General features: G+C 34.3%; 1 protein-coding gene across 5 annotated transcripts in view; it reads left to right on the forward strand.

The window, feature by feature from the left end:
- The window catches only part of TTC33 (tetratricopeptide repeat domain 33), a 31,103-nt gene extending 13,027 nt beyond the window's left edge, over nucleotides 1–18,076 (forward strand). For all 5 annotated transcript variants that reach the window (XM_015242102.3, XM_072958749.1, XM_015242101.3 and 2 more), the window contains exons 3-5: nucleotides 8,449–8,530; nucleotides 9,970–10,101; nucleotides 13,179–18,076. In XM_015242102.3, coding sequence (XP_015097588.1) covers nucleotides 8,449–8,530; nucleotides 9,970–10,101; nucleotides 13,179–13,532 — 568 coding nt within the window. In that variant the 3' untranslated portion in view covers nucleotides 13,533–18,076. The remainder of the gene's footprint in view (nucleotides 1–8,448; nucleotides 8,531–9,969; nucleotides 10,102–13,178) is intronic.
- Nucleotides 18,077–18,892: the final 816 nt, after the last annotated feature.

Below are 18,892 nucleotides of genomic sequence, written 5' to 3' on the forward strand. Positions count from 1 at the left end.
GTTTATGTTCCCAGCTGAATCAAACAAGACGATGCTCCCTCTGCCTTCTTGTTTTATTTGGCTCTTATACTGAAAGCAAGCATCATCCCTGTGGTCTGTGTAGTGTTATGTTTTCCACATTTTTTTGCCTTTTTTTGGTGATTTTGCTGTTTAAAATAGCCCACAGGTGTAGTGCAGAAGTGCTGTTAAGAAGGCTGTGATGTGTGTCTTATGGAGAAAATATGTGTGTTAGGTTAGCTTCGTCCAGGCATAAGTTACAGTGCCGCCGGCCATGAGTTCAGTGTTAGTGAATCAGCAATATGTATTAAATGTCTTTAAACAGGAACACACATAAAATCCCATATTAATCAGTTAGTTATATATTAATCACTTGATAAAAATGTCAAGACCAGAGGCTGGCTGGTCTGGAACGTAACCCCAAATATCTTCCAGGAGCGATGATTCAGTATTTGCTCATTCAGACTTTATGGTGACTTTACAGAACATAACTACTGGGAATGAGAATCAACTATATATAGAATAAAGCTTTTTAGTTTAGCAGTGTTTTAATGTATGCAACTTTTCTTTTGTCAAGAATTTAAAGTATCAGACAAGTAATTAAAATTTACTTTAAAGCTGCGTAACATCTAAAAATCTCTGTGATTCAGCAAAGATAAAATTATGTTCAACATCAGTTGCCATTGTTGTTTTATATTCTGCTCCCCTCACCCTAATTTAGTTTAGTGCATTAATTTCTTATATCCATTTTTACTCCTTGAGTATTTATTTAGTGCTTTTGTTAGGCATTGATGCCACAAAGAATATAGTAGGTGAGCATCTTTTGTAGAGTGACACAAAGAGAGAAGCTGTTTTGATGTGGAGTAAAGAGTACTGTTTTAGAGAGTTCATGGGATAATATAAAAGGAGGACATTGAATTAGATGGGGGAATGGAAGAATTAAAGAGCGTTTGGGAAGATTTTGGGAAAAGATAGCATCAGAAGAGTCATGAAAGACAAATGAGAATTAGCTGAAGAAGGGGCAGAGCAGTGTTCCAGTCTGCATGTGCAAAACCAGGAGACCAGAGAAAATCTTGCCCACTGAAGTATCGAAACTAGTTCAGTACAGCTGGAAGGAACATAATATACAATGTCTGGTGAAAGAAGTGTCTAGAGGTAAATGGAGACTTGGGAGCAGAGACATGACTATTGGGTGCATAGCTGAATTTAACAAGCCTGAACTCCAGCATCCTTAAGGTAGCCAGGAGCTACGGAAATACTTTAATCAGTAGGTGAACTTACCAAAATGGATTGGAGTCTAGCAACACTGGTCTCGGGAAGACTGGTTAATTGAATTTTTGACAGTCCTGGAAGACTGAAGACCTACACTGAGTCGTAGCAGTGACAGTGGGTTCAAGGAATGGAATTAGAGAATTGAAGACTAATGTGACCTGGGTAGGGCAGGGAGAAGTGTAGTGAAGAATGGCTTCAGGATTCTCTCTTGTGACTTGATGGTGCTGTTCTTTAAGTCAGGGATACAAGGGTGGAGTAAATTTGGAGTAGGAGATGATGGTGAGTTCAGTTTGGACATTTCGTTCGAGGTTTATGTCAGCCACCTTTGATGTAATATTCCTGCCCAGTAATCTTCTCATTTCTCTCTTTGGAATTCTCAGAAAAACTTCCCAAATGAGTTGTCATCACTCATTGTCCCCACTTCCTTACTTCTGCTTCACTCTTTGGCCTGGTTTCCATTCCTGCCATTCCAAGAATACTGCTTTTGGTCAGTGTCACCGAGGACCTACATGGTATTGGATCTCTCTGAGGTATTCAGTAACTCATCACTTTCTCCATGACAGACTTCTCTCTTGGTTTCTGAGAAATCACACACACTCCTGAATTTTCTCCTTCCTTTTTCTCTGTGCTTCTCAGTTGTCTTTGCTGATCTTTCCTTCTTTGCCTGATCTCTGAATTTTGAAAACTCCACCCCTGGCCTCTTTTCTCTTTCCTTTCTACTCTCTCTCTCTTTATGTGCTCTTTCCCAGATTCATGATTTGTTTAATTCTCGAAACTTTTAATGAAAAAGGCAATGGTACATACTCATGATTTTAAAAAGCAGATGCAGTAATAACAAAAGACATGCAGTGAAGAGTCCTGCCCTTACTCCTGTCCTCTAGTCTCTTAGTTCACTTTCCCACAGGCAGCCACAGTTACCAGTTTCTTAATATCCTGCCAAAGAGTATATTTATAAACATGTGGGTCTAATAGATCTTTTTTTGTTTTGTTTTGGTTTTTTTTTTCCTAGGGGGGGCAGTAATTAGGTTTATTTATTTATTTACTTTTAAAAGAAGGGACTGGGGATTGAACCCAGGACCTCGTGCATGCTAAACACACACTCTACCACTGAGCTATACACTCCCCACCCTATAGATCTTTTAAAACATCATAAATGATAGCATTCTAAATGTAATATATATACCATTCTCTCCCTTGCCTTTTTTACTTAATATATCTTAGAGATCATTTTGTATTCTTACATAAAGAACTGTTTTTTTTTTTTTTTTTAATAGCTCTATAGTAGATCTCTTACTATCCAGGCTTTTACTGTCTAAAATCAGGAACTAGAGAAATTTGGATATAAAGGATTACTTGTATTTCATTATATGATGTATTAAAATATGTTAACCATACCTCTTTTGAAATAGGATATTTTCATCTTTAATTTTTACAAGTGATATAGTGGATATCCTTCAAAGGTCTAAGTGTGCATACATACAGTTCAATCTAAAAGAAAGATTTATAGAAATGGAATTACTAGATCATATTAGATGTACGTTTAAAAAAATACAGTTTACTTTTTTCTTTTTTTTTGAGTATATTGTTATCAAGAAACAGACTTGGATTTTAATGGCTGTGCATGTGTGTACATGTATGAAGATAGGGGTCATGCATATAACTTTCCATTAAAAACTTTTAATTTCCTAATAATATTCTAGTGACTCAAACGTATTTAGTTTTGCAATTGTCCATAAGATGTTTTTTTGTAGCTGATTTTTTGACTGAAGACCGATCAAGACTCATAACAAGGTTATGTGCTTTTAGTCTCTGTCTCTTTTTTTTTTTACTTCTGTACAATCTCTTATTTTTTTAATTTTTATTTATTTTTTACATTTTTTTATTGAGTAATAGTCATTTTACAATGTTGTGTCAAATTTCAGTGTAGAGCACAATTTTTCAGTTATACATGAACATACGTATATTCATTGTCACATTTTTGTTTTTCGCTGTGAGCTACCACAAGATCTTGTATATATTTCCCTGTGCTATACAGTATAATCTTGTTTATCTCTTCTACATTTTGAAATCCCAGTCTGTCCCTTCCCACCCCGCCCCCTGGCTTTTAGTCTCTTTTAATTTGGAGCAGGGTCTACAGACCACTGTTAGTGGACCAAATCTGGTGTGCCCATCCATTTTTCTAAATAAAGTTTTGTTGGGACACAGCACCACTCATTCAGGTTTTCTGTGGTTGCTTTTACACTACAGCAGCAGAGTCAGGTAGTTGGAACAGAGACCATCCTGCCTCCAAAGCCTAAAATATTTACTGTTTGGCCTTTTACAGAAGAAAGTTTGTGGACCTGTATTTAGAACATTAGAACAATTCTCTCACCTTTAAAATTTTGACTTTTAGAATTGACCAGGAAAATTGCTTAGTTGAGTGTCTCAGACTCTGGATTTGCTTGATTTTTTCCCTCTGAATCATTTAACTTTTTTCCCTCCATCTCTTGTATTTTCTAAGCTAGAAGTTAGGCCTAGCAGCTTCGATTCAAGTTCAGGGTTTTGTTTTTTTTTTTTCCTAGAATATTCATTGTTTTTTTTTACTTTCTATTGCATCACATCATGATGTTTATAATGTCTGGGTGTACCTTGATGCTAAGATCAATTAGAGCATGCAGCATCCTCCCATTATACAGTTCTGCATCCATCTTTTTTCCCTAATGGTTTTAACATCCATTGATGATCATTGCTAGATCTGTTATCTCACATAAGTAATGATTTTTAAAATTCTAGTATTGCGTTTATCAGCTGTTTTTCCCCCTATTAAGAACTTTCCCTCATCATTTGTTTAGAGATTTAGTTTTATATCTAGGTTGTTGAAGGAAAAAGTTCTATCTTTTACAAAGGTTTTGAAAATAATTAGTGTTCATGTACATGTCTTCTTATTGTTTACATAGTTTAAATTAAAAGTAGTTGTTCATTTGAAGTAGAGCTTATAAGTGTGTGTGTGTGAACGCACATGGATTTTGGAGACTGGATTGAGGGGAGAAGACATGAGAATCTACTGCTTTATTTATGTTCCATTATAAGAATCTTCTCCCTTTTCTGTAAGACTAAAATTTTAAAGTTGTAATTCTAATTGTTAAACATGTAGGCTAGCTTCAGAGGATTAAATGGCCAGAAAATGATTTGTATTTTAGATATAATCTTACATGTAAAGAATGTTAGTGTCATTTGAATTTTTGATTAATGTAGAGATTGCTAGTCCTTATAACACAGTCAACCTGGAACTGAAGTTATGTTCCTTGAAAAGCTGGCAGATGATATTAATAGAAAATCTGAAGGGGGTTGTGTAGACAGGTAAATATAATATTTGTTTTTCCTCATTGGCTTTTTTTCTTAATTAAAAGAAATCAGTGTGAATGATATCTTGAGTTATACAACCTTCCTTCCAAGATGATCTCATTTCCAGTCAGTTTTACATCAGATATAATATATGTATTGTATTTGTCCTCCAAAATACAATTTTTTATCTTTAATAATTATTATTCATGGCCCACTTTCTTCCAAAAGACAATTATGGCCAAAGGGTAAATTTTTTCTAGCTTTATTGAAAGATAATTGACATATAACATTGTGTAAGTTTAAGGTGTACAGTGTGATGATATGATACATGTATATATTTCAAAATGATTACTACAATAAGGTTAGTTAACACATCTGTCACCTCACAAAATTACTTTTGTGTGTGGTGAGAACATTTACGATTCACACTCTTAGCAACTTTCAAGTAAATAATACAGTATTGTTAACTGTAGTCTCCATATAGTGCTGTACATTATATCTCTAGAACTTATTCATCTTATAACTGGAAATTTGTACCAAAGGGTGACTTTTAATGTCTAACAATAGACGATCCATTTGAATGAAGTTTGCATTGGAATAGTAGTAATCAGTCTTTAAGCATTATGCTGTAGAGAGAAGCATTTGATGATTTCAAGACCTGAGAAAAATGTTTTGTGTGTGTTATGTACGTTATATTAAGATAAACTGGAAGTATATATAATAAAATGTTGTATTAACTGTAGTTATCATCTTTGGGTGGTGAAATCGTGTGTGGAGGGGGGCACTTTCCTCTATTATCTGATTCTTCTCTATTTGTATACCCAGAAACAATTTTGTATATCAAAGCAGGTGTCATTTACTCAGGTAATAAATATAAGGAAGACCTGATTTCTTTTAAGAACAGTTTGTGTTAAAAAAAATGTTGAATATGCAATATAAGCCATCATTGTATTTTAGTTGCCAGTATAGATGTGAAGTCTTGGGCTGCCTTAATAGATATACATGTGTAGCTCAAAGAAGGATGAGGTCCACTGGGATCTGCAGACCTTGTCTTCCTCCTCTTTCCCTCCTGTCCACAAGCTGTGGTGTTTTTTGGTTTTTTTTTTTAATCCCTGTTTAAGAGTCCACTAGTAGAATTCAGACTTTCTCCTTCCTTCTCTGTATGTTTCTTTTTCCTTTTTTTTCTTTCTTTTTTTGTTTTTGCTCAGTTGATACCAGGTGAAGTCCTTCTATCTTTTCTCTTCCATCTTTCTTTTTTTAAAAGTACATTTGGGTTAAAGGAGGCTGTTTTACCTGAGGGGCTGGGAAAGGAAAGACTATAAGAACGGGCCCCTTTAGGGGTCAGTATATTAATCCAAGCAGTATTGTCTGTTAGGTGGTGATGCTACAGAAGCAGCTAGTTAATTAATTCTGTATAGTTGATGGTATTTTAATAGAGTAATTGGAAATTACAAATAAAGAATTTTAATGGTACCTGAAAAGATTCTTAAATGGCTTGCTTTGAAGTGCACTAGGCAGATCTAAGCTGACATTGACATGAGAATTATTTTAAAATAACTGTGAACCTCAGATTCCCATGAAGGGTAAGTAGAAGTGGACAGTGGTACACAGTGGTTTAGCCAACCTATGTCTACCAGCTACTTCGCAGAGTTTGTATGGAGAATTGTGCAGGCCCGGCAAGTGGGCATAGCCTGACACTGCAGAGTGCCAGAGTCCGTGGGAAGCAGAGCGGTGTGTGCGGCACTCCAAAGGGATCTCTGGGTGAGGTGGAAGGAGGTGAGATGGAAGGGGACAGCAGCCAGTGAGACGCCTGTCTCCACTATTACGTCCCACTTGTGGATCCTGGCTCTAAACAAACGCTTGAGCTTGGCAAAATCTTTGATAGAGAAGTAATTTTCACTTAGTAAAACTCTTAGAGATTTGATTCATAACATAAGAATATTGCGGATAGGTAGAGGCAGGGAAAAACATACAGCGTTGTTGTAGCACATCTTAAAAATGAGGTCAATAATGGTCACAATGTCTTCAAATCATTGGTAGTTCCTAAAATTCGAGTAGTCTCTCACCCAGCTTTAAACACAGTCTTCAGACAAATATCTCCTCAGGACTCAGCCAGCGTCCCTATTAGGGAAGAAGTTATTAACAGTAGTTCTGATAATCTGCATATTCAGATGTGATTTGTCTGGAAACATAGAGTGCCAGCTATTGTGGAATGAATCTTCAGTTTACAGTTATCCATAGTCTGCTGCTACAGAATAACAGTAACCATTGCTACAACCCATGTGGCAGTTCAGGCAGGCTTTATAAAGTGCACTCCTGTCCACCTTCACCCCTGCTGCTAGCCTGCGGTTGGCAATGTGGCAAACTTATTCTAAGATGGCTGAAGCCCTTTTGCCATTTTGCCATGATGGCATAAGATCCTGGACATGGTATTGCCCATTTGAATTATTTACTAGTAAAGGAATGCTCTAGCAAGGTGAAAACAGAGTGTACTTTTTTTGTGTTCTTTAACTTTGTATTTTCTACCAAATTCTGCCTTTCTTTCTTTAGTTTTCTACTCCCTTCTTAAATAATAATCAGTGCAGATCAGCCCATGTTTTGGTTGTTATGTTTGGTTTGGATCTTTACATAATAGATAGGAAGTTATGTACAGAGGAAATGAAAGGTAACAAAGAGTGATTTAAGAGAAGGCAGTGCATGATGGGGCATAATATCCTATGAGAGATATTATCAGTGGTTCACAACCCTGATTTTTATTAGCATAACTTGGGGAACTTTTAAAAAGTACAGATGCCTGGGCCCTACTCCAAGAATTTGTTTTTATTGATCTGAGGCAGGAACCAGCATGTGTGTGTGTGTTTCCCCTCCAAAACCTCCCTAAATCATCTGTATGTAGCTAGGAATGAAAATTGGTGGATTATTTATTTTCCGCTTAGCTTTACAAAGGAGAATGAGTAGCTCTGAGGGAAAGGTACAGGATAGAAAGTTTCATGTCATTAATAATGAAGAATGTTCTGGTAATTTGAACTTTCTCCTAGAAATATTCAAGTATACATAAGTTAACCACTTGGGAAGGATGCTATGAAGATGACTGCCTTGGATAACATGTAGGACTTAGTCATTCTTTAATTTTATTTTTTTTAAAAAGTTACGCTGTGCTTCTGCAGATTTGGCATGAATATGTTAAGATCAGTTCGGGGCATATTGAGTTTGAGGTGTCTATTTGGCATCTAGGTGGAGATGTTAGCTCAAAAGAGTCATGACTGGGAGAGCATCAGTGAAAAGGTGATAGTGGAAATCACTGTCTTCATACTATTTTTCATTCATGTGGCTCATTTCTTATAAACTTACCGTATATTGATAGTGATGAACAAGACATAGTCCCTGTGCTCATGGAGCTTATAGGAATTGAAAACTGAAGAATCTTTACAAAATGACCTGGCAGCATCTTAAATTGTCATCTGGGTCAGCTAGATTGCTGCAGTAGAGCCAACAGTTGCAACTGGATTATAAATTCTTGAGAGAAATCCTTTGTATTGCATTTAAAATGAGTGACAACGTATGCAGACATTGATGGAAAAAAACATTTTGGTGGTGACTTCTTAGCCCAGAAAATAAAATCTTGGAGAAAGATTTCCAAGGTCTTTTTTATTTATATTTTGCTTTTTTCTCCTTTACTGTCCTTTCCTTTCATCTCTTAAATTTTTCTGCTTTTGTAACATCATCATTATCAGTTCTTGAATAGAGCTATTTCTTTATAAACAATTATTCCTTAGTATCTGATTTTTAAACTTGGTCATGTACTTTCAAAGAATTACTGAAAATATGATATTAATGTAACCTTAACAACCATAGATATCGAGAAGCGATTCAGAAGTGGGATGAAGCACTACAGTTAACCCCAAATGATGCTACCCTGTATGAGATGAAATCACAGGTAATGATTATGAAGAACTTCACTTTCATTTTGCACTGTGTTTGGTGAGCAGTGATGACCCAAAAGTTTTTCCTCCCATTTTCTCTTTCAAATGCAGTTTATTTGGGAAAAACATATGTCACCATATTATTTATGGCTCTTCCTTAAGCATCAAATTAAGAAATTTGTTTACCTTCACAGTGAAGTTAACTTTTATTTCAACCTAAACTCTGGATGAGATTTGAGCAGATGGATATCTTTAGAAAAGTAACTGGTGATCTCTTTATATGTGTTAGCTTTCCTTGGATATTAACTGTAGTGTGTATATTAATAACTCTGTCTCTTCAGAATGAGGATGGATTAGATTCTAAATGATAATTTCTCTAGAAATGGCTTAGTCCTTAGCTAGCAAAAGGTCAGAATAGACTCAATTTGCTAATAGTTTAAAAACAACATTTGTTTTTAAAAATACGTTTCTAGTATTCTGTGGGAAAGTTCATAAAGAAAACCTCTGAGCACTTGTATTAGATCATCCCAGAGACTTAAAATCTCAAACAGAGCATCAAACGTACTTTTGACAGGGAATAGTTGCAGTTCAGCCTCGATCTGCACACCGTGTAACAGATACCTTTCAGATGCTGACCCCCAACATAGGGCATATCCTTTTTTAGCTTTCAGTTTATGCAGGAAAAACCTGAATAAATTATATCCACCAAATGAAGTGCTGTGAGGACCTTCATTTGGATATGTCTAATTTTCAGTCATGAATATGTATATATTAAATGTAGGATTTGTGACAAACTGTATGAAATGAGTTATTTAATTTGGAACCTGATAATGATGGTTGTGTCACAAATCTTTTGAAATGTGAATGGTCTCAGAGATTACACATGAAATCCAGCCCTTTCGCATAAATTGAAGTGGAAGATTCTGGAACTCCCTGATTTTTCTGATTTGTATGGCTTGAAGAACCCAGTTGTGAGGAGGCTGGTGGAGTGTTTAAATGATTTTTATAGCAGGAGGATGTTCACTAGGGACAGGATTGGTGGTTGAAGAAATTTAAATTTATCTAATTGACAGCAGGAGCCAGAGTTCCCTAAAAACCATATTGTGATTAGAATAAATAGGAGGGAAATTGAGAGTTCAAATAGCTCTGAGCCACCATGGCCAGAATATGACCACCTGGTTTTTACTAGATAAACAATAGGGTTCAATAATTGAAAAAGAAGTGATATATATTTTTCATAGTTATTTCAGGTAGGAAGAATATAATTTCTAACCTTTAATAGCAGAGGAGGGGGTCAAAAACCACAGAAATGGTATGTTTACCAGACTAAAAATATATTTTTAAAAATGAAAAGAGTTGTTTTCATACATTTATCCTGTTTTTTTTTCTAATTTTTAGTTTGCAAGTTTATGACTATTACTGATGGATTTTGTTTTTTCTTTCTTGGCTGTAGGTCCTAATGTCTCTTCATGAAATGTTCCCAGCAGTTCATGCTGCAGAAATGGCTGTCCAGAGAAATCCACACTCATGGGAGTCTTGGCAAACTTTGGGACGTGCTCAACTTGGATTAGGAGAGATAGTCTTGGTAGGGAAGTCAGATTATTACAATGATGACATTTTATTTTGACATGTTTTTGATCAGCTGAAACAAAAAGTAAATAGCCATTTATCAAATCTACACAAAAAGTAAATAGCAAATAACCTTTTAAAGGTATTAATCAATAAACACAGGTCAAAGTTGTTACTGAACAATTTTTTCCATTACAAACATCAGTTACATCAGGGTCAGAATGTTTTTCAGGTATCTGGCAGCGTGGGAATTAAAAAAAAATTAACAAAACATTGGTATTTGGTAAACCTTATTTAAATATAAAATCACTTTTAGGTTAGTTCCTTGCATTATTAAATTTACCACATTATAAAGTGCTATCAGTGTCACCATGGAGACAAAACCACTAAAAGATTATGTTGAGGAAGGAACAAAGTAGAATATGGGAGAGTGTGGTGATAAATATTTAGACTGAAAAGTTGCTGGGCTCAGTGAGAGGAGAAGTGGGGAAGGGTAGAAGCTTATGAAATAATTGTGTAACATTTAGTAAAACTGATACTTAATGCTTTTTTCAACTTGTCTGGACTATACCTTATAGGCAGCAAAGGCCAAGTAGGTCATAGTTGGCTATGAGAATTGTCCTGTTTTTGTGTTTGTTTTGACTGCTAATTTCCTAAAAAATGTTTGCAAATCTAATATAGTAGTGCCAAATTTCCTTCTTGTTATTAAGTAAATTAAGATTTTTCATTCATTTATTAGCTTTTTACAGTTAGAAATAAGATAAACAAAAAAACAAAAAAGTTTCCTAAAGGTTGAAATTATTTGTAAAGCCTGAATTTAACTTTACTAATCATGGTTCTAGTAAGTTGTGGATAACTTAGATTTTTCTGGTGCTCTTATAAATATATCATATTTCTAATTACCAAAAAAGGTGTTTGTTAAGTTCTTAGAAATAATAAGTGATTTTGATTAGAACAGAATTGATTGAAGTAAAGTAACTTAAAAATCTGAGTAAGATTCACAGTGATGGAAACCAGTTTAACCAAAGGTCATTTTCTTCCCTTGCCATTTAATGTAGTAGTCCTCTTTTCTCTTTTTTATCTAAAGATTTAAATCACATCAGAGTTGGGAAAAAGAAATTTAAGGAATTTGGTTTTCTAATAGGTTAACAGCAAAACAAACAAAAAACTATCCTATAATGTTTTTTCCCCATTTCTCCTTTATTAAAAACTTACAAATCATTATTTGTTTTGCTTATAAGTGCCTGTGGTACTGGGAAAAAACCTCTAGGACATAATGTTCAACAAAGATTACCCTATAAAGAAAGAAAATATACTGCAAATGAGACAACAGAGAGACACTTTGAATCAGCCAGTAGAAGTAAAATTATTCAATATTTTAAGTTTTTAAAATAATAGTACCAGTTGTTGATCTGGGTTTTTTTTTTTTTTTTCCCTCCTCTTGATCCTTATATTGTAAAATTCTTGGAGGAATTGAAAGTGGTTTTCTTGTTCCCCATTTAATATAATGTTAGGTCTCTACTTGAAAAAAATCTGAATCTGTAATTTTTATGTAAATTTAAGCTGTTCTTTTGAAACACTAGAATGGTTAAAAAATAACTTTGCTCAATGTCATAATGAAGGGATACTGTAAAAAAATATATTGAAAGCAAGCTAAAATTTCTAACATCTAACAATTCTTACTATATATACATATGGACAAAAACATAAGAAAATACAAAGATAAATGGAACAGATAGTAAATTAAAAGTCAGTGGTTGGATATATCCCTGAGTAATTATTTAGATTTTTATACTGATCTGAATGTGTATGTTGGAAAATGGCTATAGGCTTAGTTTGATCTTTATTTTCCAATTCTTTGAGGGTAAAGTTTTAGGTATTTTTACTTGAGATCTTTCTGTTTTTGACATAGGTATTTATCACTGTGTACTTCCCACTGAATTCTGCTCTTGCTATACCCTGTAGTATTAGTATATTGTATTTTCATTTGTCTCAAGATACATTTTAATTTCTCTTTTGATTTCTTCTTTGACTCACTGGTTGTTCAAGGGTGTGCTGTTTAATTTGTACATATTTGTAAATTTTTCCAGTTTCCTTCTGCTGTTGATTTCTAGTTTTATTCCATTGTAGTCAGAAAAGATACTTGATATATCTTCTTAAATTTAAGGCTTATTATGTGACCTAAGATGTGATCTATCCTAGAAAATGTTCTATGTGTTCTTGAGAATAATGTGTGTTCTGCTGCTGTTGGTTGAAAACATTCTATATATGTCTGTTAGGTCCCTTTGGTTTAAAGTATTGTTCAAGTCTTCTCTTTCCTTATTGATCTTCTGTCTGGTTCTATCCATTATCGAAGTTGGGGTATTGAAATCTACTAATACTTTATTGCTGTCTGTTTTCCCTTCAGTTCTGTCAGTGTTTGTACACTTAAATGTTCTGATGTTGGGTGCATGTATACTTATATAATTGTTGTATCTTTCCGGTGAATTCATCCTTTCATTATTATATAATGTTCTTCTTTGTCTCCTGTGACACTCAAGATACGTTATCATTATTATAATCTAAATTCTTGGCTTCAGAGATATGTATTCCTGGTATGTTTCTGATCATGAGTTTTCCTGGAAATCTGCACATTCGTATGTTTGCCAAACTGCAGAAGCTGAGCAATGCATTTGCCTTGTTCTGAATCATAGTAACAGTACCTCTGTTTTAATAGACTTTTAGTCCTCATCAGTTTGTCAGTCACTTTCTTTCACATTCTGTAACTTTTTTTTTTTTTTACCATAATCATCATTCAGTGGTTAGAGCATAGCTCTAATTTTCATCTTTACAGTCTAATATGTTAAGGAAAAGAAGAGACAGAGCTGTGGATATTGTATGGATTATATTAAATACACTCACTTTTCTTATTTTCTGTTTTTTTCAATTAAAAAAATTATTCATTTATTTATTATGGAGGTACTGGGGATAAATAGAACCCAGGACGTTGTACAGCTAAGCACCTGCTCTGCTACTGAGCTATCAGCCTCCCCACAAATATACTCATTTTTCAAAACAAAGCAGACAAAAAACTCTGACCTTATTTCCCCCTAGGCAATTCGAAGTTTTCAAGTAGCCCTTCACATCTATCCAATGAACCCTGAAATGTGGAAAGAAGACCTTTCTTGGGCAAGAACACTACAGGAGCAGCAGAAGGTAGCACAGAGGATTAAAAAAAGTGACGCATCCGCAGAGGTAACGCAGTTCTCACCAAAGTCAATTCCTGACTATGACTTTGAAAGTGATGAGATTGTTGCTGTTTGTGCAGCTATTGCTGAAAAGCAGAAGACGGTTTCCGCAAGTAAAACAATGGTTATCGTGTCGGCATCCGGGACTGTGGAGACTGTAACTGAGGAGGAAGATGGTGCTGCACCTCCAGATGGCTCTGTTTTTATCAAAGCCCGGTGAAGCTTAGCAGGCAGAGTTTGAGTCTGTGTTGTCACTTACACAGTTTTAGGCATAGGGACATTTATTCTGGAGAAACAGGGTAAAACTCCTGTTTGTAAAATATGTTTTTCAGATGAGGCATATGAAAACTAAATGAAAGAATTATTGTACAGTGTTTGGACTGTGCTTTCTTAAGTTATGTTTTCAGCTTCTTAAGATTAAAATTCTGAGTACAGTGGGTTTTGATTAATAAACTTAATTTAATCCAGATATATAAGTGAATGCATTTTAAAGACAACTTGGAAAGTACATTCTCAAATAGTGAATAACTTCATGGCCAGTGTTATTAAAATGTTGACTTGTTGACTTTGTGTGCTGATTAAGGAAGTAGGTGATATCTTTCCCTGCTACAAAGATACCACTGCTGCTGTTCACTCTTCTATTTTTCTTGTTTCATTAGAGTAGAGTCACAAAGCTTGAATCTTTTTGACATTCATTTTGATTCAAAGTTGGTTTTATGTGGAATCTTCGAAAGTCCAGCTGGAAATGCATGCAAATATGTACATTCTGAACATCTTCTGAAGTTTCTCTTAATTCTGATTTGTGCTTATGTTTTGACTTAAAATTATAACAATGGTAAGTTGCCACCTTCAGTATTTGTTAAATGTGTGAAGTACTGTTAAATGTCAGAATTTTTTTTTTAATATTAAAGTAGATAGTCCTTACCACAAGCAAGTCATTTTTAAGATGTGCATTTTTTTAAATGAGTGGCTCTTACGGATAAATCATAACAAATTGTACTGCTATATTGTCCCAGTCAAAAGCAGTATTTTCTTTTCCTTGCTTTTAAAAGGTTAAAAATCTTGAACATAACTTAATTTCTTTCTTATAACTTTCTAGCTGATGATTTAGAATTCCTTTTCTAGGTAACTTTTCTAGAACTAGTCAGTGAAATGAGAAACAATCACGGTTTTAAATAGCTAAATTATATCTTTCTATAAATTAAAATGTAGGAGTGTTATTAAAGTGCCAATGAGTGAATACCTTAGGCACAACATACTAGAAACTGAAATGTGATCTACAGTGCAATCCCATGGGTAAAAGAGGATATATTGAAGAGGATATTTCATTGAAAGGCTACAGTCACATCCACAAATCAATACTGTCATTGCTAATGTTAATTATTATTTTTATACTACGTATGTTATAGTACAGTTATATAGAACTGCTGATATTGTTACTTCTGAAACTCAGGAAGCTATTATTAGTTGAAAATTAATTTTATACTTGTTAGAGATGAAGTAAGCTTCTTTATTTTAAGGAATTTTACCTTACCCTCTTGGAGCATGTGCATAATGGAGTACATTTTTCTGCAATGGTTTAGAGAACATTTCTTTTAGTGGAATGCTTGCCTCTTTTTTTAAGAGTTGGAGAAGTCAGCATTTGCATTGGAAAGTATTATATTTTTCTCCAAAGTTATACCAGAAAGTTAGTTCTTGTTAGATTAGTTTTAGAATGATCCAAAAAACAAATATTAATTCTACTTTATTTTGTTGAATAAGGAATATTGTCAAACGGTGGATAGTTGGGTATCTAGAGGGGTGAGCACTTACCATCTGTTGTTTTGAGTAATGAGTATTTGTTTATTGTGTAATTTGTGAATAAACAGGGTTTTTTTCTCCATTTAAAGATTTGCCTATTATTTTGTGTTGTTAGCTTTTGAAAAATTGAATTGCTTTATTTAATTTCCTTCTTATGTGAAAATAAAATATGTAAGCACCTTGTATGGTGTCTTGCATGTGATGTATTCAGTAAATGCTATTTCTGTAGAATTCTGTAGAAGAACTTGAGTTAATTTTGAGTTATTTAACCTCCTTTCTTTTGATTTTAAGAAAGGAGAAATTCTTTGTGGAATTTCTTCACCTGAAAGTGGAAAGCCACTTCTTCTGGTATCATAGGGCAGAAGGGACTATTCTTGGTGTAAGGTCTATATGTCAACCCAAAAGAAGCAAGACCGAGGATGGAGTACATGTAGCCACTAGATTCTGTTTATGAACCTCTTGTTTCCTCTGTATTGACATGGGGTAGGCCAGCTTAGTCCCTTCCTTACTCAGAGATAAGACATAAGATGGTTTAGATGTAAGATGGAGTAGAGAAAGAAATAATGAATTATGGAGAAAGAAGGCAGCTCATTTCTTCAGGCCCCCAAAGATGCTTAGCTAACACTCTTCTGTGCATGAAGAGAAAATGGCGTGTTTTATTTTATAAGGATGTGAATACTGATAGATCTTACTAAGCTTGCTTATGGCAATAAATTCTTTTGAATCTGAAAGAAAAATAATTGATGTTCATGATAGTGATATAACTAAAGATATTTAATATACTTCCTGAAACAACCCTGTAAAGACTAAAATTATATTGAATATAATTTGTATTTTTCTTGTTTGAAAATTGTATGGCATAGACGCTCATTGGTCGGAAAACCACCCATCCAGACCATGCCTGATAATTTGAGAATCATTTATTATTCTCTAGACATCAGTTCTTAGATTATAGAGTATTTGTCTTAAATGTGCTAACAAATACTACATAAACATTGAAAAGTCACACACGAAATAGATCACAGAACCTAGATCTACTTTAATTGGGGCCTATGTACACAATTTTATGGTAGTCAGAGTATGAAATCAGCTTTTAAATTGGTGTTCTGTGTCGAAACTATAATGAAGACTTTAAATAAAAAAGTTTGTCTCAGAAAGCTAGAGTTTCCATGATTATAACTGACCAGTATGGCCTTTTCAGTTTGAAAATTGTTTTATATAATGATGTCAAAAGCTTGTTTCACTGCCTTTCCTAGCAGTAGGAAATTTTGAATAAAGAAATGATTATTTCTTTAATTTCAGGCTTCATGAGTCAGAAGCCCTTCTAAATTGACTCTGGACTTTAATTTCATGACATACCTGTATCTAAATGAGTTATGAGTTGACACAAGGACCATAGTTCTATAATGATCTTAAATCAATGGGTATATTAAGTGTCTTTTTCCTAAGAGATTATTATGAAACTGATGGTGTATTTTGTAATTGATGACATTTTAGGATTGAAAAAGTAATGTTTTTTTAAAATAATAAAATTCACAAATTTATAATTGATTTACTCATTACCAGAGTAAATTAAAACGAAATATGTCACTTTAGTCACATGTGGTTAAATATGCCCACTTGAATGGAAGAGAAGGGTTAGCCCTGTAGCTAGTGTACCGTGAATTGTGCCTTAACATGTTGTTGTGTGAACTTGGCTGCTGTGTGTGCCAAGGTGGAAGAAAGGTTGAGAAATGCTGATCTACGTTGTTGGGAAGACAGAAGGTGAGAATGGCCTTTTTCCTACACTGTTGCTTTGGACATCCATTAACTAAGGAATTCCAGTCTCTCCCTTTTCTCCTCTCTCCCACCTCCCCAGTCAAGGGAGTTTAGGATAAAGAATTGGACATACAAGCCCCGGTCTGCCTTTTTTTTTTTCTTTTTTTTTGGATGCCTATAGAGAGCCTATGTTGTGATCTCTTGCCAGAAATGTTGTATGCTTTGCAGTGAAGGCTCTATGTCCCTGAGAGAAGACCTGTGGTTGTGCAGGCCTGCCCATGCCGTAAGTGAACATGTCTGATTCTAGGTTTGATATTAGGTGGCCATTGTTGGCACAAACCTAAATTACATCCTCTAACCTAGACTTCTTCAGCGGTAAATCTGACATATTAAATCTCTGCATGACTCTTTTTGTCTTTCAAGTGGCTCAGAAGTCAGGAGGGGACAAGGGGTGTTATTTTGACTCCCTCAAGCCCTAGGAAAGTTTAGTGCAGATTATATTTCAAAGTAAGCATGAGACAAAACCCAAACTGGGAACTTTTCTCTAATTTTAGATTTTTTTTTTAAGTCACGGCAATTCTATTGAAAATGGGTGATATTAGTTACAAGGCAAAATGCAAACGTTTGTTCAGGATATTTAAAAGGGCTACTGACTTGACATGATAGACCATGATTTTGACTCTAGATTTAATTTGAAGGAAAGAATGTAAAACAATCATGGTTTCCTCTGCCCACCCTGTCAACTTTCTTGAGAATAATTTACATATAATAAGAGGAACTCATTGTAAGTTTACAGAGAAGAGTTTTGACAAGTGTGAACACCCATGCCATCACCATTATCATCAAGATGTAGAATATTTCCATCCCAAAAAGTTCTCTAATGTTCATCTGTAGTCAGTTCTCCTTCACCCCAACAACTATTCAACTACAATTTTCATTCTGTGACTATAAATTAGATTTGACTTTTCTAGAATTTCAAATAAAGACCCCATGCAATATATACTCTGACCTTTTTCACTCAGCATAACACTTGAAATCCATCCATGTTGAGATTCATCTGTGCATTGTATATATCTTATTGCTGGGTATTATTCTGTTGTATGGATATACCACAATTTGTAACTGTTCACATCAATTGATGGACATCTAGGTTGTTGATGGACATCTAAGTTTTGACGTATTATGAATAAAGCTGCTACATACATATGTCACAAGTCTGTGTGTGGATATATATTTAAATACTTGAAAGTGGAACTGCTGAGTTTTACGGTCAGTATATGTGTAGCTTTAGAGGAAACGGAATCTTTCAAAGTATTTATGCCATTTTGTGATCCAGCCATCAATGTGTTGTGCCATATCCTTGTCAATGCTTGGTATTGCCATTGGTTTTCATTTTAGTAACTTTAGTGGGTGGGTAGTGGTATCTCATGGTGGTTTTAATATGCATTTCCTTGGTGATGTTGAGCATTGATTGCTTCATATGTTTGACATTTTTATATCTTTTTGGGAAGTGCTTTTTCAGATATATTGACCATTTTTTTATTTGGGTTATCTTGTTGAGTTGTAAGAATTTTTGTCCATATTCTGGATAAAAATCCTTTATAAGATATGTTTGTGAATATTTTATTTCCATGTGTGGCTTGCTTTTTTTGTTTTTTTTTAATGATAAATTTTGAAGAGCAGAAGTTTTTAATTTTGATGGAGTCCACTTTACATATATATATATTTAATGGTCGTCCTTTTTTGTGTGTTGAGAAATCTATGCTTACTCCAAGTTTGGAAAGATTTTCTCTGTTTTCTGCGAGAAGTTTTACAGTTTTATCTTTTATAATTAGGTCTGTGATTTAAATTAATTTTTATGAAATGTATGAGGTAAAGGGTTAGGTTCATTTTTTTGATTTTCAGTTGGTCAAGTACTATTCATTAAAAATCTGCCCTTTCCTGTCAAAATACCTTCACCACGTTATTTGAAGTTCTGTCTGAATTCTACATTCTGTTACACTGATCTATATTGTATATATT

Source organism: Vicugna pacos, chromosome 3, assembly GCF_048564905.1.
Source record: "Vicugna pacos chromosome 3, VicPac4, whole genome shotgun sequence".
In the NCBI taxonomy this organism is placed as follows: domain Eukaryota; kingdom Metazoa; phylum Chordata; class Mammalia; order Artiodactyla; family Camelidae; genus Vicugna; species Vicugna pacos.